The sequence below is a fragment of the Salmo salar genome, chromosome ssa25 (genome assembly GCF_905237065.1).
Source record: "Salmo salar chromosome ssa25, Ssal_v3.1, whole genome shotgun sequence".
Taxonomy (NCBI): domain Eukaryota; kingdom Metazoa; phylum Chordata; class Actinopteri; order Salmoniformes; family Salmonidae; genus Salmo; species Salmo salar.
This window is the reverse complement of record NC_059466.1, coordinates 37,893,468-37,918,228: the sequence shown is the minus strand read 5'-3', so window position 1 is coordinate 37,918,228 and position 24,761 is coordinate 37,893,468. Positions and strand designations below refer to the sequence as shown.

The 24,761-nt window shown below is 39.2% G+C and overlaps 1 protein-coding gene across 1 annotated transcript in view; it reads right to left on the bottom strand.

Moving 5' to 3' along the window:
* Positions 1-24,761, bottom strand: part of LOC106586724 (interleukin-1 receptor accessory protein-like 1-B) — a 468,880-nt gene that overhangs the window by 268,070 nt on the left and 176,049 nt on the right. Inside the window, exon 3 of the mRNA XM_014174290.2 lies at positions 20,477-20,762. Within this exon, the coding sequence (XP_014029765.1) occupies positions 20,477-20,762 (286 nt within the window). The remainder of the gene's footprint in view (positions 1-20,476; positions 20,763-24,761) is intronic.

Sequence of the window (24,761 nt, the reverse complement as noted above, 5' to 3'; positions counted from 1 at the left end):
GCTGTTGAGTAGGTGGGACGCAAGCGTTCCACCTAGCCCATAGAGGTTAAACGATTAATCAGTTTAATCGCGTGATAATAATTACAGGGAGCTAATTGATAAACATGTCTTCAGTTTAATGGTACCCCCAAAGACACGACACCAGTCTTTCATAAAACTTCGTAGCTACTGAAATGAGTGCTACGGGGCGGAAGTCATTTAGGAAGGTTACCTTAGTGTTCTTGGGCACAGGGACTATGGTCGTCTGCTTGAAACATGTAGGTATTAGACTCGGTCAGGGAGAAGTTGAAAATGTCAGTGAAGACACTTGTCAGTTGGTCCGCGCATGCTCTGAGTACACGTCCTGGTAATCCGTCTGGCCCCGTGGCCTAATGAATGTTGACCTGTTTAATTAACCTCTTACATCTAGACGTTCCGCTAGCGGAACACCTGCTCCAATATCCAATGATAGGCGTGGCGCGAATTACAAATTCCTCAAAAATACAAAAACTTCAATTTTTCAAACATATGACTATTTTACAGCATTTTAAAGACAAGACTCTCCTTTATCTAACCACACTGTCCGATTTCAAAAAGGCTTTACAGCGAAAGCAAAACATTAGATTATGTCAGCAGAGTACCCAGCCAGAAATAATCAGACACCCATTTTTCAAGCTAGCATATAATGTCACAAAAAACAAAACCACAGCTAAATGCAGCACTAACCTTTGATGATCTTCATCAGATGACACAACTAGGACATTATGTTACACAATACATGCATGTTTTGTTCAATCAAGTTCATATTTATATCAAAAACCAGCTTTTTACATTAGCATGTGACGTTCAGAACTAGCCTACCCCCCGCAAACATCCGGTGAATTTACTAAATTACTCACGATAAACGTTCACAAAAAACATAGCAATTATTTTAAGAATTATAGATACAGAACTCCTTTGTGCAATCGAGGAGTACGATTTTAAAATAGCTTTTCGGTGAAAGCACATTTAGCAATATTCTGAGTAGATAGCCCAGCCATCACGGCTAGCTATTTAGACACCCACCAAGTTTTGCCCTGACCAAACTCCGATTTACTATTAGAAAAGTTTGATTACCTTTGGTGTTCTTCGTCAGAATGCACTCCCAGGACTGCTACTTCAATAACAAATGTTGGTTTGGTTCAAAGTAATCCATTGTTATATCCAAAAAACGGCGTTTTGTTCGTGCGTTCAAGACACTATCCGAAGTGTAAATAAGGGTCACGAGCACGACGCATTTCGTGACAAAAAATTCTAAATATTCCATTACCGTACTTCGAAGCATGTCAACAACCGCTGTTTAAAATCAATTTTTATGCCATTTTTCTCGTAAAAAAGCGATAATATTCCGACCGGGAAAGCGTGTATACGTACAAAGAGAGAGAAAATAAAAGCATGGGATCCCCTCGTGCACGATCCTGAGTCTCACAGTACTGTGACCAGCCACTATCCAAACGCCCTACATTTTTTCAGCCAGAGCCTGCAAAGCCACGATTCAGCTTTTTGCCGCCTTCTGAGAGCCCATGGGAGCCGTAGGAAGTGTCACGTAACAGCAGAGATCCCCTGTATTGGATAGAGATAATCAAGAAGGGCAAGAAATTGTCAGACAGGGCACTTCCTGCATGGAATCTTCTCAGGTTTTGGCCTGCCAAATGAGTTCTGTTATACTCACAGACACCATTCAAACAGTTTTAGAAACTTTGGAGTGTTTTCTATCCAAAGCTAATAATTATATGCATATTCTAGTTTCTGGGCAGGAGTAATAATCAGATTAAATCGGGTATGTTTTTTTCCGGCCGTGAAAATACTGCCCCCTAGCCATAACAGGTTAAAGGCCTTTCTCACATCGGCTATGGAGAGCGTGATCACACAGTCGTCTGGAACAGCTGGTGCTCTCATAAATGCTTCAGCATGCAAGTCCCTTGCCTCGAAGCGAGCACAAAAGGCATTTAGCCCACTAGACTACTGCAACACTGTTTCTCCTGCAATAAATAGCCCTTACAGAGCCTGGAAGTGTGTTGGGTCATTGTCCTGTTGAAAAACAAATGATAGTTCCACTAAGCACAAGCCAGATGGCATGGCGTATTGCTGCAAAATGCTGTGGTAGCCATGCTGGTTAAGAGTGCCTTGAATTTTAAATAAATCACTGACAGTGTCACCACACCATCACACCTCCTCCTCCATGCTTCACTGTGGGAACCACACATGCGGAGATCATCCGTTCACCTACTCTGCGTCTCACAAAGACATGGCGGTTGGAACCAAAAATCTAAACTTTGGACTCATAAGACCAAAGGACATATTTCCACCAGTCTAATGTGCATTGCTCATGTTTCTTGGCCCAAGCAAGTCTCTTCTTCTTATTGGTGACCCTTAGTATTGGGTTCTTTGCAGCAATTCGACCATGAATGCCTGATTCACACAGTCTCCTCTCAACAGTTGATGTTGAGATGTGTCTGCTACTTGAACTCTGTGAAGTATTTATTTGGGCAGCAATCTGAGATGCTGTTAAAACCTCTTGCATCTAGACGTTCCACTAGCGGAACGCCTCGCCAAATATCCAATGGAAGAACGTGGCGCGAAATACAAATACCTCAAAAATGCAATAATTTCAATTTTTCAACCATACGACTATTTTACACCATTTGAAAGATAAGACTCTCGTTAATCCAACCACATTGTCCGATTTCAAAAAGGCTTTACAGCAAAAGCAAAACATTAGATTATGTTAAGAGAGTACACTGCCAAAAATCATCACACAGCCATTTTCAAAGCAAGCATATATGTCACAAAAACCCAAACACAGCTAAATGCAGCACTAACCTTTGATGATCTTCATCAGATGACACTCCTAGGACATTATGTTATACAATACATGCATGTTTTGTTCAATCAAGTTCATATTTATATCAAAAAACAGCTTTTTACATTAGCATGTGATGTTCAGAACTAGCATTCCCACCCAAAACTTCCGGTGAATTTACTAAATTACTCATCATAAACGTTGACAAAATACATAACAATTATTTGAAGAATTATAGATTCTTTGTGGACAAAGGGATTGGATATGCACGGTCACGAGAGCACGCTGTTCCTTCTTTTCCCTCCTTGAATGAATACGCTATTGTCCTGTTTGAATATTATCGCATTTCTTCCTTAAAAATACCATAAAGATTGATTTTAAACAGCGTTTGACATGCTTCTAAGTACGGTAATGGAACATTTTGACTTTTTGTGTCTCGAATTGCGCCCACGCGTTAGCCTTTGGATAGTGACCTCAACGCACGAACAAAACGGAGGTATTTGGACATAAAAATTGATTATTTCGAGAAAAAAAACTTTTCTTGTGAAGTAGCAGTCCTGGGAGTGCATTCTGACGAAGATCAGCAATGGTAATACAATATTTCTAATACTAATTCTGAGTTTAGGTGACCCCGAAGTTGGCGGGTGTCTGAATAGCTCGCCGTGATGGCGAGCTATGTACTCAGAATATTGAAAAATGTGCTTTCTCTGTAAAGCTATTTTAAAATCTGACACAGCGGTTGCATAAAGGAGTAGTCTATCTATAATTCTTAAAATAATTGTTAAGTATTTTGTCAACGTTTATGATGAGTATTTTTGTAAATTCACCGGAAGTTTTTGGTGGGAAATACATTTTCTGAACATCAAGTGCCAATGTAAAATGCTGTTTTTGGATATAAATATGAACTTTATCGAACAAAACATACATGTATTGTGTAACATAATGTCCTAGGAGTGTCATCTGATGAAGATCGTCAAAGGTTAGTGCATAATTTAGCTGTGTTTTCGGTTTCTGTGACATATACCCTTGCTTGGAAAATGGCTATGTGTAACGGTCGTCGTAGTAAGTGGAACAAAGCGCAGCGGGTTGAGTGCTCATTATATATTTATTTGAGAACACTTAAGAAAACAAAACAAGAAAACGTACGAACGAACAGGACTACAGGCTAAACACAGCTATGCAATCACAACTTCCCACAAAACCCAAACAAAACACACCCCTCTATATAGGACCTTCAATCAGAGGCAACGAGGAACAGCTGCCTCCAATTGAACGACATCGCACCAAAGTACGTTCATCTCTAGGAGACAGAATGTGTCTCCTTCCTGAGCGGTATGACAGCTGCGTGGTCCCATGGTGTTTATACTTGTGTACTATTGTTTGTACAGATGAACGTGGTACCTTCAGGTGTTTGGAAATTGCTCCCAATGATGAACCAGACTTGTGGAGGTCTACAATATTTTTTCTGAGGTCTTGGCTGACTTCTTTTGATTTTCCCAGGATGTCAAGCAAAGAGGCACTGAGTTTGAAGGTAGACCTCAAATACATCCACAGGTACACTTTCAATTGACTCAAATGATGTGAATTAGCCTATCAGAAGCTTCTAAAGCCATGACATCATTTTCTGGAATTTTCCAGAAGTTTACATACACTAAGTTGACTGTGCCTTTAAACAGCTTGGAAAATTCCATAAAATTATGTCATGGCTTTAGAAGATTCTGTCTCCTAGAGATGAATGTACTTTGGTGCGAAAAGTGCAAATCAATCCCAGAACAACAGCAAAGGACCTTGTGAAGATGCTGGAGGAAACAGGTAAAAAAGTGTATATATCCACAGTAAAACGAGTCTTATATCGACATAACCTGAAAGGCCGCTCAGCAAGGAAGAAGCCACTGCTCCAAAACCGCCATAAAAAAGCCAGACTATGGTTTGCAACTGCACATGGGGACAAAGATCGTACTTTTTGGAGAAATGTCCTCTGGTCAGATGAAACAAAATAGAACTGTTTGGCCATAATGACCATCATTATGATTGGAGGAAAAAGGGGGAGGCTTGCAAGCCAAAGAACACCATCCCAACCGTGAAGCCAGGGGTGGCAGCATCATGTTGTGGGGCTGCTTTGCTGCAGGAGGGACTGGTGTACTTCACAAAATAGATGGCATCATCAGGATAGAAAATTATGTGGATATATTGAAGCAAAATGTCAAGACATCAGTCAGGAAGTTAAAGCTTGGTCGCTAATGGGTCTTCCAAATGGACAATGACCACAATATAAAGTGATGGAGAGAGAGTGAGAGGGAGGGAGAGAGATGGAGGGAGAGAGAACATGAATGTTATGTAGTGTCGTGTCTTTGGCTATGCCGGATTAAGTGATATGACATGCTAACCTATACAATTATTTCTCTGTAATTAATATTACCTGATTAAGCTAATCGTGTAAATGTAATTAACTAGAAAGTCGGGGCACCACGGAAGAACGTTTATAGAGCCGTTATCTTCCGAATAAACTCTTAAAATACTTAGTAATATTTTACATCGATAGCAGTCAATATTAACCCTTATCTTATTTTCAGTCTCATAATGAAAGTTGTAAATTCTTGGCTATCTTCACGAACCCTGGCTAACAAGTTGAATCAGCAATACAAAATTGGGTTTAATTATTTATTTACTAAATACCTAAACTAATCACACAGAATTACATATACACAGAATACAAATGATGTCATACAAAAAACGTCCTGGTGGACGGAACCTGTATGATGGCTGGTTACACAAAGGAAAGGGGGTTGGGCTTGAATGAAAGAGCGGGAAGACTTAGGAACGAAGAAACAGCAGCTATGCTAACGTAAATACATTATCTTATGCATTACTAAATTACCGCCCATTTGGAAAAGGAAAATGCAATAAATATTTACTCTGAGCTGCGCTTCGGTAGGTTGGTCGTAGATGCTGGCCGGGTTGGCCAACAGATCTTCCTGTCCTCGGAAGAATGTCAATGGTGGTAAAGTGGATACGTGGTGGTATCTTCGTCTGGTTGTTAGACTGGATCCGTCGTCCGTCCTTTCCTAGCCCACGTCTACAGCGGCCGCTGCTAACTCAACGGCTAGGAAGTATCACTTCTGTAGTGAATAAGCTCAAAGTTCATACCATTCGCCACCAAAGCTCACGCTGAGGTTGGCTTAGTTCTGTACTTGACGTGTGTCCTTCTAACATAGAGGCTGCAGACCTCACGTACTGGAACAACGTGGTTATCTTTTCGTCAAAGGCTTATATAGTGGAGAGGGGGAAGGATGTGTTTCATCGTTTATAACCCCTCCTCTTCACAGGGGTGGGCCACTGATCAAGCAGGGCACTTTCCTTATGAAAACCCAATTCTCTCATTTGGAAGCTAAAATTATATTTAATCTCCTAACAAACAATTTCAATATCAAACATTTCAATTGCATAACAATTCCATGTGACTCTGATAACTAGAGGGTGTATACTTTCCCAGGTACAGTTTATGTCGTCCTGTCATCAGTCATAAAGTCTCAGATGACAACCGAACTGACATACATACTCATTACGTTCCAAAGCATATTTCCAACTGGTTTTATTAACAAAATATGGTTCCTTTCCACATTTGTTTGATGTTCCCAGACTCTCTATATTTAACAGGACAGCAGTCCTTCAGTAGGGTCAGAGAGGGGAAGGGAGAAAGATATTTATGGGGGGGGGTCATAAACCTTACCCACAGGCCAACGTCATGACAGTAGTCATCTACACACACTGATGGGAAAAGTTACGTTTCAGATGGTTAAGGACAAAGGGGCTAACACACAAACAAACCCCAAATACCTAGGTGTCTGGTTAGACTGTAAACTCTCCTACCAGACTCACATCAATCATCTCCAATCCAAAGTTAAATCTAAAATTGGCTTCCTATTTCGCAACAAAGCATCCTTCACACATACTGCCAAACATAGCCTCGTAAAACTGACCATCCTACCAATCCTCGACTTCGGCGATGTCATTTACAAAATAGCCTCCAATACCCTACTCAACATGCTGGATGCAGTCTATCACAGTGCCATCCGTTTTGTCACCAAAGCCCCATATACTACCCACCACTGCGACCTGTACGCTCTCGTTGGCTGGCCTTCACTTCATAATCGTCGCCAAACACATTGGCTCCAGGTCATCTACAAGACCCTGCTAGGTAAAGTCCCCCCTTATCTCCGCTCACTGGTCACCATAGCAGCACCCACCTGTAGCACGCGCTCCAGCAGGTATATATCTCTGGTCACCCCTAAAGCCAACTCCTCCTTTGGTCGTCTCTCCTTCCAGTTCTCTGCTGCCAATGACTGGAACGAACTACAAAAATCTCTGAAACTGGAAACACTTATCTCCCTCACTAGCTTTAAGCACCAGCTATCAGAACAGCTCCCAGATCACTGCACCTGTACATAGCCCATCTATAATTTAGCCCAAACTAGTACCCCTACTGTATTTATTTATTTTATTTATTATTTTTGCTCCTTTGCACCATATTATTTATATTTTAACTTTGAACTTTCTTCAAATTATAAATCTACCATTCCAGTGTTTTACATGCTATACTTTATTTACTTTGCCACCATGGCCTTTTTTGCCTTTACCTCCCTTATCTCACATCATTTGCTCACATTGTATATAGTCTTATTTTTGTCTACTGTATCATTGATTTTATGTTGTTTTACTTCATGTGTAACTCTGTGTTTTTGTATGTTGTCGAACTGCTTTGCTTTATCTTGGCCAGGTCGCAATTGTAAATGAGAACTTGTTCTCAACTTGCCTACCTGGTTAAATAAAGGTGAAAAAAAATCAAAATAAAAAAAATTATCTCCTACGCTAACAGTCAAACTTTAAGTGATAATTGAAATTCTGAGCAGGCTTTTATTATACAATATTGTCACACCCTGATCTGTTTCACCTGTCCTTGTGATTGTCTCCACCCCCTCCATGTGTCACTTGGTTTACCCAGTGTATTTATCTCTGTGTTTCCTGTCTCTCTGTGCCAGTTCGTCTTGTATGTCCAAGTCAACCAGCTTGTCTTTCCCGTGCTCCTGCCTGTTCTATTCTCTTTTTGCTAGTCCTCCCGGTTTTGACCCTTGCCTGTTTCTGGACTCTGTACCCACCCGCCTGACCATTCTGCCTGCCTTGACCTCGAGCCTGCCTGCCACTCTGTACCTCCTGGACTCTGAACTGGTTTTGACCTTTTGCCTGTCCACGACCATTCTCTTGCCTACTCCTTTTTGGATCAGTAAACATCTAAGACGCCAACCATTTGCCTCCCGTGTCTGTATCTGGGTCTCGCCTTGTGCCTTGATAAATATGATCATCAATCACTGAGCAAAACCTGGAGACAAAAAAACAACCATTAATGTGGGGATATTGACTACATGAGTAGCAGTGGAATGGAGGAATCTCTTGCAATTCACTTCAAAGGGCTTTATTGGCATAGGAAACATTTGTTTACATTACCAAAGCAAGTGAAATGGATAGTAAACACAAGTTAAATAAACAATAAAAACATTTACAGGAAATATTGAACTTACAAAAGTTTAATAAAGACTAAAGACATTTGCGTATATACAGTGTCTTTGGAAAGTATTCAGACCCCTTGACTTTTTCCACACTTTGTTACGTTACAGCCTTATTCTAAAATTGATTAAATGAACACAAAATCCTCAGCAATCTACACACAATACTGTATAATGACAAAGCAAACATAAATACCTTATTTACATAACAATTCAGACCCTTTGCTATAGACTCGCAATTGAGCTCAGTTGCATCCTGTTTCCATTGGTCATCCTTGAGATGTTTCTACAGCTTGATTGGAGTCCATCTGTGGTAAATTCCATTAATTGGACACCATTTGGAAAGGCACACACCTGTCTGTATAAGGTCCCACAATTGACAGTGCATTTCAGAGCAAAAACCAAGCCGTGAGGTTGAAGGAATGGTCCATAGACCTCCGAGACAGGATTGTGACGAGGCACAGATCTGGGGAAGGGAAACAACACATTTCTGCAGCATTGAAGGTCCACAAGAACACAGTGGCCTTCATCATTATTAAAAAGAAGAAGTTTGGAACCATCAAGACCCTTCTTAGAGCTGGCCGCCAGACCAAACTTAGCAATCGGGGGAGAAGGGCCTTGATAAGGGAGATGACCAAGAATCCGATGGTCACTCTGACAGAGCTCTAGCGTTCCTCTGTGGAGATGGGAGAACCTTCCAGAAGGACAACCATCTCTGCAGCACTCCACCAATCAGGCCTTTGTGGTAGAGTGGCTAGGCGGAAGTCAGTCCTCAGTAAAAGTCATGACAGCCCGCTTGGAGTTTGCCAAAAGGCACTTAAAGACTCAGACCATGAGAAACAAGATTCTCTGGTCTGATGAAACCAAGATTGAACTCTTTGGCCTGAATACTAAGTGTCACGTCTAGAGGAAACCTGGCACCCTCCCTACGGTGAAGCATGGTGGTGGTGGCAACATCATGATGTAGGGATGTTTTTCAGCAGCAGGGACTGGGAGACTAGTCAAGATCGAGGCAAAGATGAACAGAGCAAAGTACAGAGAGAACCTTGATGAAAACCTGCTCCATAGCACTCAGGACCTCGCAAATGTTCACCTTCCAACAGGACAACGACCCTAAGCACACAGCCAACACAACGTAGGAGTGGCTTCAGGACAAGTCTCTAAATGTCCTTGAGTGGCCCAGTCAGAGCCCGGACTTGAACCTGATCAACCATCTTTAGAGAGACCTGAAAATAGCGGTGCAGCAACGCTCCCCATCCAACCTGACAGCTTGATAGAATCTGCAGAGAAGAATGGGAGAAACTCCCCAAATACAGGTGTGCCAAGCTTGTAGCATCATAATCAAGAAGACTCCCTGCCAAAGGTGCTTCAACAAAGTACTAAGTAAAGGGTCTGAATACATATGTTAACGTTATATTTCAGTTACGTATTATTTATACATTTGCAAAAATGTAAAAAAAATAATAATTTTGCTTTGTCATTATGGGGTATTGTGTGTGGATTGATGAGTGAAAAAAACAATTTCATCCATTTTAGAATAAGGCTGTAACGTAACAAAATGTGAAAGAAGTCAAGGGGTCTGAATACTTTCCGAATGCACAGTACAGTGTTGAAATTATGTGCAAATAGTTAAAGTACAAAAGGGAAAATAAATAAACATATATGTGTTTACAATGGTGTTTGTTCTTCACTGGTTGACCTTTTCTTGTGGCAACAGGTCACAAATATTCTGCTTTGATGGCACACTGGTATTTCACCCAGTAGATATGGGAATTTATCAAAATTGTATATATTTTTTAATTCTTAGTGGGTCTGTGTAATCTGAGGGAAATTTGTGTCTCTAATATGGTCATACATTTGGCAGGCTAGGAAGTGCAGCTCAGTTTCCACCTCATTTTGTGGGCAGTGTGCACATAGCCTGTCATCTCTTGAGAACTATCATGGCTATGGTCACTGAGTCTGTACAAAGTCAAAGCTTTCCTTAAGTTTGGATCAGTCACAGTGATCAGGTATTCTGCCACTGTGTACTCTCTGTTTAGGGCCAAATAGCATTCTAGTTTGCTCAGTTTTTGTGTTAATTCTTTCCAATGTGTGAAGTAATTATCTCTTTGTTTTCTCATGATTTGGTTGGGTCTAATTGTGTTGCTGTCCTGGGGCTCTGTGGGGTCTGTTTGTGTTTGTGAACAGAGCCCCAGGACCAGCTTGCTTAGGGGACTCTTCTCCAGGTTCATCTCTCTGTAGGTGAAGGTTTTGTTATGGAAAGTTTGGGAATCGCTTTGTTTTAGGTGGTTGTAGAATTTAACGGCTCTTTTCAGGATTTTAATTATTAGTGGGTATCGGCCTAATTCTGCTCTGCATGCATTATTTGGTGTTTTACGTTGTACACAGAGGATATTTTGCAGAATTCTGCATGCAGTCTCAATTTGGTGTATTGAATTTTATGTTCATTTTGATGGCATAGATGGCCCTTCTTGCCTTGTGTCTCAGATCGTTTACAGCTTTGTGGAAGTTACCTGTGGAGCTGATGTTAAGGCCAAGGTACGTATTGTTATATTCTCCACCCGGCAAAGCCAGATGACTGGCCACCCCTCACAGCCTAGTTCCTCTCGAGGTTTCTTCCTAGGTTCTGGCCTTTCTAGGGAGTTTTTCCTAGCCACCGTGCTTCTACATCTGCATTGCTTGCTGTTTGGGGTTTTAGGCTGGGTTTCTGTACAGCACTTTGTGACATCAGCTGATGTAAGAAGGGCTTCTTAAATACATTTGATTGATTGATTGATTGATTGATTGATTGATTGATTGATTGATTGATTGATTGATTGATTGATTGATTGATTGATTGATTGCAATGGTGTCTAGATGGAATTTGTATTTGTGGTCCTGGCGCCTGGACCTTTTTTGGAACACCATTGTTTTTGTCTTACTGAGATTTACTGTGAGGGCCAAGGTCTGGCAGAATCTGTGCAGAAGATCTAGGTGCTGCTGTAGGCCCTCCTTGGTTGGGGACAGACGCACAAGTGACATAAGGGATCATACATTAACTTTCATCTGGATTCACCTGGTCAGTCTATGTCATGGAAAGAGTAGGTGTTCCTAATATTTTGTACATGTCTCTCTTGCTCATTCTCTCGCTCTCTCACTTTCCCTATTTTCTCACACCCTCTTTCTCTCTCTCCCTCTCTCACTCTTTCTCTTTTCCTAGCACAGCTGTTTGGATGGAGTGTTTGGGTCATGTGTGATAAAATTTGCGAAGCTTACCCTCAAACAAAAATATAATTGATTTCAGCTCAGCTGCAAATCTCCAAAGTGCTTCTCTGATTAGGGTACTGGATAACTCTTGAATCCTCCAATGCACTACATTTGAACACACCAAGCCTGAGGCTGTTTAACACTTTAAAACACTGGAGAACATGCTTTGAATTTCATAATGCAGGTTATCTGCTTGTCTAGCGTCATACACCTACACACACAGTACTGTAGAGAACACTGTCAGTGTTCTGGCCTTAGAAATTATGTTTTTAGTCTAAGAGAGGGAAAGAGTGAAGGAGAGAGGAGTAATTGAGAGCAGAGTGATGGAGAGAGGGAGGGAGGGAGAGAGTACTATGATGCCTCCAGGCATATGAGAAACATCCACTTCAGACGCTCTAGACAGAACAACAAAAGCACAACCATTTAGATTCTGACTTTGCCAGAGAATGGAGGGGGGAAGAGATAGTGAGTGAGAGGGAGTGAAAGTGAGAAAGTGTGAAAAAGAGACTCAGCCATCAATATCACAGAGGGAGTACCTTCAGTTGAAGGTAGAGAGTGGAAGAGAGCATGTTGAATGCAAGAGTAAATTATTCTATGTTTCCTCTCTTACACAGTGTTCCTACCAACTCCTGTCTTACTGTATATATAGTATCACTACTGTCTCTGTCTTACGGTATCTCTAGTATCACTACTGTCTCTGTCTTACTGTATCTATAGTATCACAACTGTCTCTAATGTCTTACTGTATCTATAGTATCACTACTGTCTCTAATGTCTTACTGTATCTCTAGTATCACTACTGTCTCTGTCTTACTGTATCTATGGTATCACTACTGTCTTTAATGTCTTACTGTATCTCTAGTATCACTACTGTCTCTGTCTTACTGTATCTATGGTATCACTACTGTCTCTAATGTCTTACTGTATATATAGTATCACTACTGTCTTTAATGTCTTACTGTATCTCTAGTATCACTACTGTCTCTGTCTTACTGTATCTATAGTATCACTACTGTCTCTAATGTCTTACTGTATCTCTAGTATCACTACTGTCTCTGTCTTACTGTATCTATGGTATCACTACTGTCTCTAATGTCTTACTGTATATATAGTATCACTACTGTCTCTAATGTCTTACTGTATCTCTAGTATCACTACTGTCTCTGTCTTACTGTATCTATGGTATCACTACTGTCTCTAATGTCTTACTGTATCTCTAGTATCACTACCTTCTCTAATGTCTTACTGTATCTATAGTATCCCTACCTTCTCTAATGTCTTACTGTATCTCTAGTATCACTACCTTCTCTAATGTCTTACTGTATCTATAGTATCACTACTGTCTGTAATGTCTTACTGTATCTATGGTATCACTACTGTCTCTAATGTCTTACTGTATCTTTAGTAGCACTACTGTCTCTAATATCTTACTGTATATATAGTATCACTACTGTCTGTAATGTCTTACTGTATCTATGGTATCACTACTGTCTCTAATGTCTTACTGTATCTCTAGTATCACTACTGTCTCTAATGTCTCACTGTATCTATAGTATAACTACTGTCTCTAATGTCTTACTGTATCTTTAGTATCACTACTGTCTCTAATGTCTTACTGTATCTATAGTATCCCTACTGTCTCTAATGTCTTACAGTATCTCTAGTATCACTACTGTCTCTAACATCTTACTCTATCTATAGTATCACTACTGTCTCTAATGTCTTACTGTATCTATAGCATCACTACTGTCTCTATTGTCTTACTGTATGTCTAGTATAACTACTGTCATTAATGTCTTACTGTTTATATAATATCACTACTGTCTCTAATGTCCTACTGTATCTATAGTATCATTACTGTCTCTAATGTCTTACTGTATCTATAGTATCATTACTGTCTCTAATGTCTTACTGTATCTATAGTATCACTACTGTCTCTAATGTCTTACTGTATCTATAGTATCACTACTGTCTCTGTCTTACTGTATCTATAGTATCACAACTGTCTGTAATGTCTTACTGTATCTATAGTATCACAACTGTCTGTAATGTCTTACTGTATCTATAGTATCACAACTGTCTGTAATGTCTTACTGTATCTATAGTATCATTACTGTCTCTAATGTCTTTCTGTATCTATAGTATCACTACTTTCTCTAATGTCTTACTGTTTATAAAGTATCACTACTGTCTCTTATGTCTTACAGTATATATAGTATCACTACTTTCTCTAATGTCTTACTCTACCTATAGTATCACTACTGTCTCTGTCTTACTGTATCTATAGTATCACAACTGTCTGTAATGTCTTACTGTATCTATAGTATCACAACTGTCTGTAATGTCTTACTGTATCTATAGTATCCCTACTGTCTCTAATGTCTTACTGTATCTATAGTATCACTACTGTCTCTAATGTCTTACTGTATCTATAGTATCACTACTGTCTCTAATGTCTTACTGTATCTCTAGTATTTCTACTGTCTCTAATTTCTTACTGTATCTCTAGTATCACTACTGTCTCTAATGTCTTACTGTATATATTGTATCTATAGTATCACTACTGTCTCTAATGTCTTACTGTATCTATAGTATCACTACTGTCTCTAATGTCTTACTGTATCTCTAGTATTTCTACTGTCTCTAATTTCTTACTGTATCTCTAGTATCACTACTGTCTCTAATGTCTTACTGTATATATTGTATCTATAGTATCACTACTGTCTCTAATGTCTTACTGTATCTATAGTATCACTACTGTCTCTAATGTCTTACTGTATCTATAGTATCACTACTGTCTCTAATGTCTTACTGTATCTTTAGTATCACTACTGTCTCTAATGTCTTACTGTATATATTGTATCTATAGTATCACTACTGTCTCTAATGTCTTACTGTATCTATAGTATCACTACTGTCTCTAATGTCTTACTGTATCTTTAGTATCACTACTGTCTCTAATGTCTTACTGTATCTTTAGTATCACTACTGTCTCTAATGTCTTACTGTATCTATAGTATCACTACTGTCTCTGTCTTACTGTATCTATAGTATCACTACTGTCTCTAATGTCTTACTGTATCTCTAGTATCACTACCTTCTCTAATGTCTTACTGTATCTATAGTATCCCTACCTTCTCTAATGTCTTACTGTATCTCTAGTATCACTACCTTCTCTAATGTCTTACTGTATCTATAGTATCACTACTGTCTGTAATGTCTTACTGTATCTATGGTATCACTACTGTCTCTAATGTCTTACTGTATCTTTAGTAGCACTACTGTCTCTAATATCTTACTGTATATATAGTATCACTACTGTCTGTAATGTCTTACTGTATCTATGGTATCACTACTGTCTCTAATGTCTTACTGTATCTCTAGTATCACTACTGTCTCTAATGTCTCACTGTATCTATAGTATAACTACTGTCTCTAATGTCTTACTGTATCTTTAGTATCACTACTGTCTCTAATGTCTTACTGTATCTATAGTATCCCTACTGTCTCTAATGTCTTACAGTATCTCTAGTATCACTACTGTCTCTAACATCTTACTCTATCTATAGTATCACTACTGTCTCTAATGTCTTACTGTATCTATAGCATCACTACTGTCTCTATTGTCTTACTGTATGTCTAGTATAACTACTGTCATTAATGTCTTACTGTTTATATAATATCACTACTGTCTCTAATGTCCTACTGTATCTATAGTATCATTACTGTCTCTAATGTCTTACTGTATCTATAGTATCATTACTGTCTCTAATGTCTTACTGTATCTATAGTATCACTACTGTCTCTAATGTCTTACTGTATCTATAGTATCACTACTGTCTCTGTCTTACTGTATCTATAGTATCACAACTGTCTGTAATGTCTTACTGTATCTATAGTATCACAACTGTCTGTAATGTCTTACTGTATCTATAGTATCACAACTGTCTGTAATGTCTTACTGTATCTATAGTATCATTACTGTCTCTAATGTCTTTCTGTATCTATAGTATCACTACTTTCTCTAATGTCTTACTGTTTATAAAGTATCACTACTGTCTCTTATGTCTTACAGTATATATAGTATCACTACTTTCTCTAATGTCTTACTCTACCTATAGTATCACTACTGTCTCATGTCTTACTGTATCTATAGTATCACAACTGTCTGTAATGTCTTACTGTATCTATAGTATCACAACTGTCTGTAATGTCTTACTGTATCTATAGTATCACTACTGTCTCTAATGTCTTACTGTATCTATAGTATCACTACTGTCTCTAATGTCTTACTGTATCTATAGTATCACTACTGTCTCTAATGTCTTACTGTATCTCTAGTATTTCTACTGTCTCTAATTTCTTACTGTATCTCTAGTATCACTACTGTCTCTAATGTCTTACTGTATTGTATCTATAGTATCACTACTGTCTCTAATGTCTTACTGTATCTATAGTATCACTACTGTCTCTAATGTCTTACTGTATCTCTAGTATTTCTACTGTCTCTAATTTCTTACTGTATCTCTAGTATCACTACTGTCTCTAATGTCTTACTGTATATATTGTATCTATAGTATCACTACTGTCTCTAATGTCTTACTGTATCTATAGTATCACTACTGTCTCTAATGTCTTACTGTATCTATAGTATCACTACTGTCTCTAATGTCTTACTGTATCTATAGTATCACTACTGTCTCTAATGTCTTACTGTATATGTATCTATAGTATCACTACTGTCTCTGTCTTACTGTATCTATAGTATCACTACTGTCTCTAATGTCTTACTGTATCTATAGTATCACTACTGTCTCTAATGTCTTACTGTATCTTTAGTATCACTACTGTCTCTAATGTCTTACTGTATCTATAGTATCACTACTGTCTCAATGTCTTACTGTATCTATAGTATCACTACTGTCTCTAATGTCTTACTGTATCTATAGTATCACTACTGTCTCTGTCTTACTGTATCTGTAGTATCATTACTGTCTCTAATGTCTTACTGTATCTATAGTATCACTACTGTCTCTAATGTCTTACTGTATCTATAGTATCACTACTGTCTCTGTCTTACTGTATCTATAGTATCACTACTGTCTCTAATGTCTTACTGTATCTATAGTATCACTACTGTCTCTAATGTCTTACTGTATCTCTGGTATCCACTACGTCTCTAATGTCTTACTGTATCTATAGAATCAATAATACTGTCTCTGTCTTACTGTATCTCAAGTATCACTACAGTCTCTAATGTCTTACTGTGTATAAAGTATCACTACTGTCTTATTGTATCTCTAGTATTCCAACTGTCTCTAATGTCTTACTCTATCTATAATATCACTACTGTCACTAATGTCTTACTATATATATATAGTATCCCTACTGTCTCTAATGTCTTTCTGTATCTATAGCATCACTACTTTCTTTATTGTCTAACTGTATGTCTAGTGTCACTACTGTCTCTAATGTCTTACTGTATCCATGGTATCACTACTGTCAATAATGTCTTACTGTATCTTTAGTATCATTACTGTCTCTAATGTCTTACTGTATCTATAGTATCATTACTGTCTCTAATGTCTTACTGTATCTATGGTATCACTACTGTCTCTAATGTCTTACTGTATCCATGGTATCACTACTGTCTCTAATGTCTTACTGTATCTATAGTATCACAACTGTCAATAATGTCTTACTGTATCTGTAGTATCATTACTGTCTCTAATGTCTTACTGTATCCATGGTATCACTACTGTCAATAATGTCTTACTGTATCCATGGTATCACTACTGTCAATAATGTCTTACTGTATCTGTAGTATCATTACTGTCTCTAATGTCTTACTGTATCTATAGTATCATTACTGTCTCTAATGTCTTACTGTATCTATAGTATCACTACTGTCTCTAATGTCTTACTGTATCTATAGTATCACTACTGTCAATAATGTCTTACTGTATCTGTAGTATCATTACTGTCTCTAATGTCTTACTGTATCTATAGTATCATTACTGTCTCTAATGTCTTACTGTATCTATAGTATCATTACTGTCTCTAATGTCTTACTGTATCTATAGTATCATTACTGTCTCTAATGTCTTACTGTATCTATAGTATCATTACTGTCTCTAATGTCTTACTGTATCTATAGTATCACTACTGTCTCTAATGTCTTACTGTATCTATAGTATCATTACTGTCTCTAATGTCTTACTGTATCTATAGTATCACAACTGTCTGTAATGTCTTACTGTATCTATGGTATAACTACTGCCTCTAATGTCTTACTGTATCTATAATATCACTACTGTCTCTAATGTCTAACTGTATATATATATTATCACTACTTTCTCTAATGTCTTGCTGTATCTATAGTATCCATACCTTATCTAATGTCTTACTGTATCTCTAGTATCACTACTGTCTCCAATATCTTACTGTATCTATAGTATCTATACTGTTTCTAATGTCTTACTGTATCTATAGTATCACTACTGACTCTAATGTCTTACTGTATCTTTAGTATCACTACTGCCTCTAATGTCTTACTGTATCTATGGTATCACTACTGTCCATAATGTCTTACTGTATCTCTAGTATCACTACTGTCTCCAATGTCTTACTGTATCAATGGTATCACTACTGTCAATAATGTCTTACTGTATCTATAGTATCTATAGTATCACTACTGTCTCCAATGTCTTACTGTATATATAGTATCACTACTGTATCTAATGTTTTAATGTATCTCTAGTATCACTACTGTCTCTATTTTCTTACTGTATCTGTAGTATCACAACTGTCTCTAATGTCTTACTGTTTATATAGGAACACTACTGTCTCTAATGTCCTACTGTATCTATAGTATCACAACTGTCTCTAATGTCTTACTGTATCTATAGTATCACAACTGTCTCTAATGTCTTACTGTATCTATAGTATCACTACTGTCTATAATGTCTTTCTGAATCTCAAGTTTCACTACTGTCTAAAATGTTTTACCGTATCTCTAGGATCACTTCTGTCATCAATGTCTTACTGTATCTATAATATCACTACTGTCTCTAATGTCTTACTGTATCTCTAGTATCACTACTGTCTATAATGTCCTGCTGTATCTCTAGTATCACATTTGTCATCAATGTCTTACTGTATATATAGCATCACTACTGTCTCTAATGTCTTACTGTATCTATAGTATCACTACTGTCTCTAATGTCTTACTGTATCTGTAGTATCACTACTGTCTAAAATGCCTTACTGTATATATATTATAACTTTACTGTCTCTGTCTTACTGTATCTATAGTATCACTACTGTCTCTAATGTCTTACTGTATCTATAGTATCACTACTGTCTCTTATGTCTTACGGTTTATATAGTATCACTACTGTCTCTTATGAATTACTGTATCTATAATATCACTACTGTCTGTAATGTCCTACTGTATCTATAGTATGACTACTGTCTCTATTGTCTTAATATATCTCTAGTATCACAACTGTCTCTAATGTCTTTCTGAATCTCAAGTTTCACTACTGTCTAAAATGTTTTACCGTATCTCTAGTATCACTTCTGTCATCAATGTCTTACTGTATCTATAATATCACTACTGTCTGTAATGTCCTACTGTATCTATAGTATGACTACTGTCTCTATTGTCTTAATATAGCTCTAGTATCACAACTGTCTCTAATGTCTTTCTGAATCTCAAGTTTCACTACTGTCTAAAATGTTTTACCGTATCTCTAGTATCACTTCTGTCATCAATGTCTTACTGTATATATAGTATCACTACTGACTCTAATGTCTTACTGTATCTATAACATCACTACAGTCTCTGTCTTACAGTATCTCCAGTTTCACTACTGTCTAAAATGTTTTACCGTATCTCTAGTATCACTTCTGTCATCAATGTCTTACTGTATCTATAATATCACTACTGTCACAAATGTCTTACTGTATATATAGTATCACTACTGTCTCTGTCTTACTGTATCTATGGTATCACTACTGTCTCTAATGTCTTACTGTATCTCTAGTATCACTACTGTCTCTTATGTCTTACGCTTTATATAGTATCACTACTGACTCTAATGTCTTACTGTATCTATAATATCACTACAGTCTCTGTCTTACAGTATCTCCAGTTTCACTACTGTCTCTAATGTCTTACTGTATCTATAGTATCACTACTTTCACTAATGTCTTACTGTATCTATAGTATCACTACTGTCTCTAATGTTTTACTGTATCTCTAGTATCACTATTGTCTTTAATGTCTTACTGTATCTATAATATCACTACAGTCTCTGTCTTACAGAATCTCCAGTTTCACTACTGTCTCTAATGTCTTACTGTATATATAGTATCACTACTTTCACTAATGTCTTACTGTATCTATAGTATCACTACTGTCTCTTAGTTCTTACTGTATCTATAGCATCACTACTGTCTCTTAGGTCTTACTGTATCTATAGTATCACTACTGTCTCTAATGTCTTACTGTATCTATAGTATCACTACTGTCTCTGTCTTACTGTATCTATAGTATCCCTACTGTCTCTTAGGTCTTACTGTATCTATAGTATCACTACTGTCTCTAATGTCTTACTGTATCTATAGTATCACTACTGTCTCTGTCTTACTGTATCTATAGTATCACTACTGTCTCTGTCTTACTGTATCTATAGTATCCCTACTGTCTCTTAGGTCTTACTGTATCTATAGTATCACTACTGTCTCTAATGTCTTACTGTATCTATAGTATCACTACTGTCTCTTAGGTCTTACGGTAGCACACAGGAGTAGACTAGAGTAGACTATGTCCCTCCTGTCTCACCGTAGCACACAGGAGTAGAGGCCCACGTCCTGCAGGTCGGCCGGTCTGAACCAGATGGCGTCCTCCTCCTTGCTCATGCGCACGCCGTTGAAGGAGATGGGCTCCTCAAAGTCTCCGTGGCCCAGGCCAGAGCTGCGGTACCACATGAGGCTGAGGCCTACGCTCTGAGCCTGGCTGTAGTTGGCCCTGATGTAGCCGTAGAACAGGGCACACTTCAGCCTCACCGGCTCCCCCTTCAACACACGGTACTTCAGGTAGTCCACCGACCAGTCCGTACAGCCGTCAACTATGGAGGGAAAGAGAGAGACAGTGAGAGAGAGAGACAATTAGGATGTGATTATATTCTATTGACCAGTCCGTACAACCGTCAACTATTGTGTGTGGGGGGGGGGAGTATGGTGAATTGACAGAGTTAAACTTGTTGGCTACACATTTCATCAATGTGACCTCTGTAGATGCTAAATCGTTGTGTGTGTTTCGTAGGTTTGTCTATGTGTGCTGTCATACAATCAGTGACTCAGTGACTCCATCAGAGGGAAAACAGTCATACACTCAGTGACTCAGCCAGAGGGGAAAACAGTCATACACTCAGTGACTCAGTCAGAGGGAAAAACAGTCATACACTCAGTGACCCAGTGGCACATCCAGAGAGGAAAACAGTCAAACACTTAGTGACTCAGTCAGAGAGGAAAACAGTCATACACTCAGTAAGAAGGGAAAACAGTCATACACTCAGTGACTCATCGAAGACGGGAATACAGTCATACCCCCCACTGACTCAGCCAGAGAGGAAAACAGTCATACACTCAGTGACTCAGTCAGAGGGAAAAACAGTCATACACTCAGTGACTCAGCCAGAGGGGAAAACAGTCATACACTCAGTGACTCAGCCAGAAAGAAAAACAGTCATATACTCAGTGACTCAGCCAGAGGGGAAAACAGTCGTACACTCAGTGACTCGTTGACTCATCCAGAAGGGAAGAAAGTTAATTCTTTATCCCCTATTTGGATCCCCATTAGCTCAATGTAATCTCTTTGGGCATGTGGGATGTTAAGTAATCACTTTTTCATTTGTTAGAAGTTGCTACAATGGTGTCAATGGTGGTTACTAAGGCTAGTGTCGTAACACTATGCTAGCAGGTTATGAGGCTAATGGTGTTAGCATCTTGGCAGGGTAGAAATAATGTTGAATGTTAACACTAGCTAGCTCTTTAACTGGAGATATTTAGTGCAGTTTGAGGCTAACATTGTTAGCATGGATGAAATCTATAAGAAAGAGTTTTGATAAAATATTGAATTTGGCCTTTACTACTAAAGGCAATAGAAACGCATTGAGTAACACAGTGTTTGTTCTATTTCTAGGAGATATAAGTAGCTCAGCAAATATTTTATCTAATATTTTTTACACATATTTAACCACTTTTTGGGCAGGCACAAAACTACCTTCAAACTTACATGAATTATTTTAAACCGGTACCGGTTACCTTCAGATGAGTCCCGTGACAAACGTCGTATATGTCAGTACACATAGGCATACAACGCCACATTTTAAAACATGCTTAAACAAAGACAGCATTTCTGTATAGTGTAACGACCCTGGGTTTATAAGCGCGGAAATCGACTCTGATAGCGCGCCAGACCTCGGGCTAGAAGGTCGAGGGTTCGAGACCTGCTCCCTGCCTGTTTCATTACAATATTCATAACGTTGAATTAGCCATTAAGAAGAACAAAAATGAAATATAAACTATCGCGTCTATATGGTTTTTGCAAAGGCTTGTGTGTAGCCTACTGGTTACATTTTAGCCGACTGGTTAAATTTGTGTCTTTTCAAACGAATTAAGAAGCACATAAAATTTGTGTCTTTTCTCACGAATTAAGCCATACCAAAACGCACAAAAACGCACGAAATTTGCTGAAATGCATTATGTGCATATATGCACGAATTGATTGTGAGACTGCGTTGCATGGTCTGACAAACACATTCACTGCAGATGTGGAAATGCAACATCGGCGGATGCGATGGATTGAGACGCATCCAATGCAAAAAAAAGATATCTGTAGCTTAAATTGACAGATTTTGCTGGGGATTTTTTTATTATGTTGCTTAGGGGTTTTTAAAGGTGTTTAAGGCCCTTCAAGGTTAACTTTCAGTTTCATGTCTGGATAAAGGGTAGGGTATTGACCCAGCAGGACTGAGGGGGAGGATCTTTGTTGAGTTAAACATTTGGTGATTTCTTGTCTTCTGCTCCCATGGTGACAGAAAGGTTAACCCACGACCAGCAATCAGTCTAGGACTAATTAGGCGTAACTTGTTTACAGTATTGTGCACTGTGTGTGTGTGTGTGTGTGTGTGTGGGGGGGGTGTAAGTGTGTGTGTGTGTGTGTGTGTGTGTGTGTGTGTGTGTGTGTGTGTGTGTGGGAAGTGATACAGTAAAGTACCCCTGATGTGTGCCTGTCTGAGTGAAACAGAACCCTCACAGGGACAACTACACTTGTAATTAATGCCCCTAATTACCAGAGACGGAGATTGTGTGTGTGTGTGTGTGTGTGTGTGTGTGTGTGTGTGTGTGTGTGATATGAGTGTGTGTATGTGTGGGTGTCTGCCTAATTATTCCTCTTAATTAGCAGTAGGCCTGTGTGTGTGTTTGAGAGAGAGAGAGAGAGAGAGAGAGAGAGAGAGAGAGAGAGAGAGAGAGAGAGAGAGAGAGAGAGAGAGAGAGAGAGAGAGAGAGAGAGAGAGAGAACATAATACATTAACTGTGGGATTCTGTCTAATTAGCAGCCTTAATTATCAGAACAGGCTCCCTACTGTTGACATGTCTGTGATGTTGTGATGAGCACACACACACACACACACACACACACACACACACACACACACACACACACACACACACACACACACACAGCTCTGCTGAATCGATCATATTATGCAACCACAGAGGACATTTCTGATTCCTAGGAGATCATTGATATTGCTTTAGAAACAGACAGATATTGTCAGAATCATTATTAAAATGTCATTCCATTCCAGGCATTGAATTGTCCACCTTTTGATAATCCAGTAGAATAGAGCAGTGGTTCCCAACCAGCCGGTAGTAGGACACCTGAGGGTACTGGGTCTCGACACAGGGGGTACTAGGACACCTGAGGGTACTGGGCCTATCCACAGGGGGTACTAGGACACCTGAGGGTACTGGGCCTATCCACAGGGGGTACTAGGACACCTGGGGGTACTGGGCCTATCCACAGGGGGTACTAGGACACCTGGGGGTACTGGGCCTATCCACAGGGGGTACTAGGACACCTGGGGGAACTGGGCCTATCCACATGGGGTACTAGGACACCTGAGGGTACTGGGCCTATCCACAGGGGGTACTAGGACACCTGAGGGTACTGGGCCTATCCACAGGGGGTACTAGGACACCTGGGGGTACTGGGCCTATCCACAGGGGGTACTAGGACACCTGGGGGTACTGGGCCTATCCACAGGGGGTACTAGGACACCTGGGGGAACTGGGCCTATCCACATGGGGTACTAGGACACCTGAGGGTACTGGGCCTATCCACAGGGGTAGTAGGACACCTGAGGGTACTGGGCCTATCCACAGGGGGTACTAGGACACCTGGGGGTACTGGGCCTATCCACAGGGTGTACTAGGACTCCTGGTGGTACAGAGTAACATTCAGTTGGTGGTACAGAGTAACATTCACTAGGTGGTACAGAGTAACATTCAGTTGGTGGTACAGAGTAACATTCAGTAGGTGGTACAGAGTAACATTCAGTTGATGGTACAGAGTAACATTCAGTTGGTGGTACAGAGTAACATTCAGTTGGTGGTACAGAGTAACATTCAGTTGGTGGTACAGAGTAACATTCCGTTGGTGGTACAGAGTAACATTCAGTAGGTGGTACAGAGTAACATTCAGTTGGTGGTACAGAGTAACATTCAGTAGGTGGTACAGAGAAACATTCCGTTGGTGGTACAGAGTAACATTCAGTAGGTGGTACAGAGTAACATTCAATTGGTGGTACAGAGTAACATTCAGTAGGTGGTACAGAGTAACATTCAGTTGATGGTACAGAGTAACATTCAGTTGGTGGTACAGAGTAACATTCAGTTGGTGGTACAGAGTAACATTCAGTAGGTGGTACAGAGTAACATTCCGTTGGTGGTACAGAGTAACATTCAGTAGGTGGTACAGAGTAACATTCCGTTGGTGGTACAGAGTAACATTCAGTAGGTGGTACAGAGTAAGATTCAGTAGGTGGTACAGAGTAACA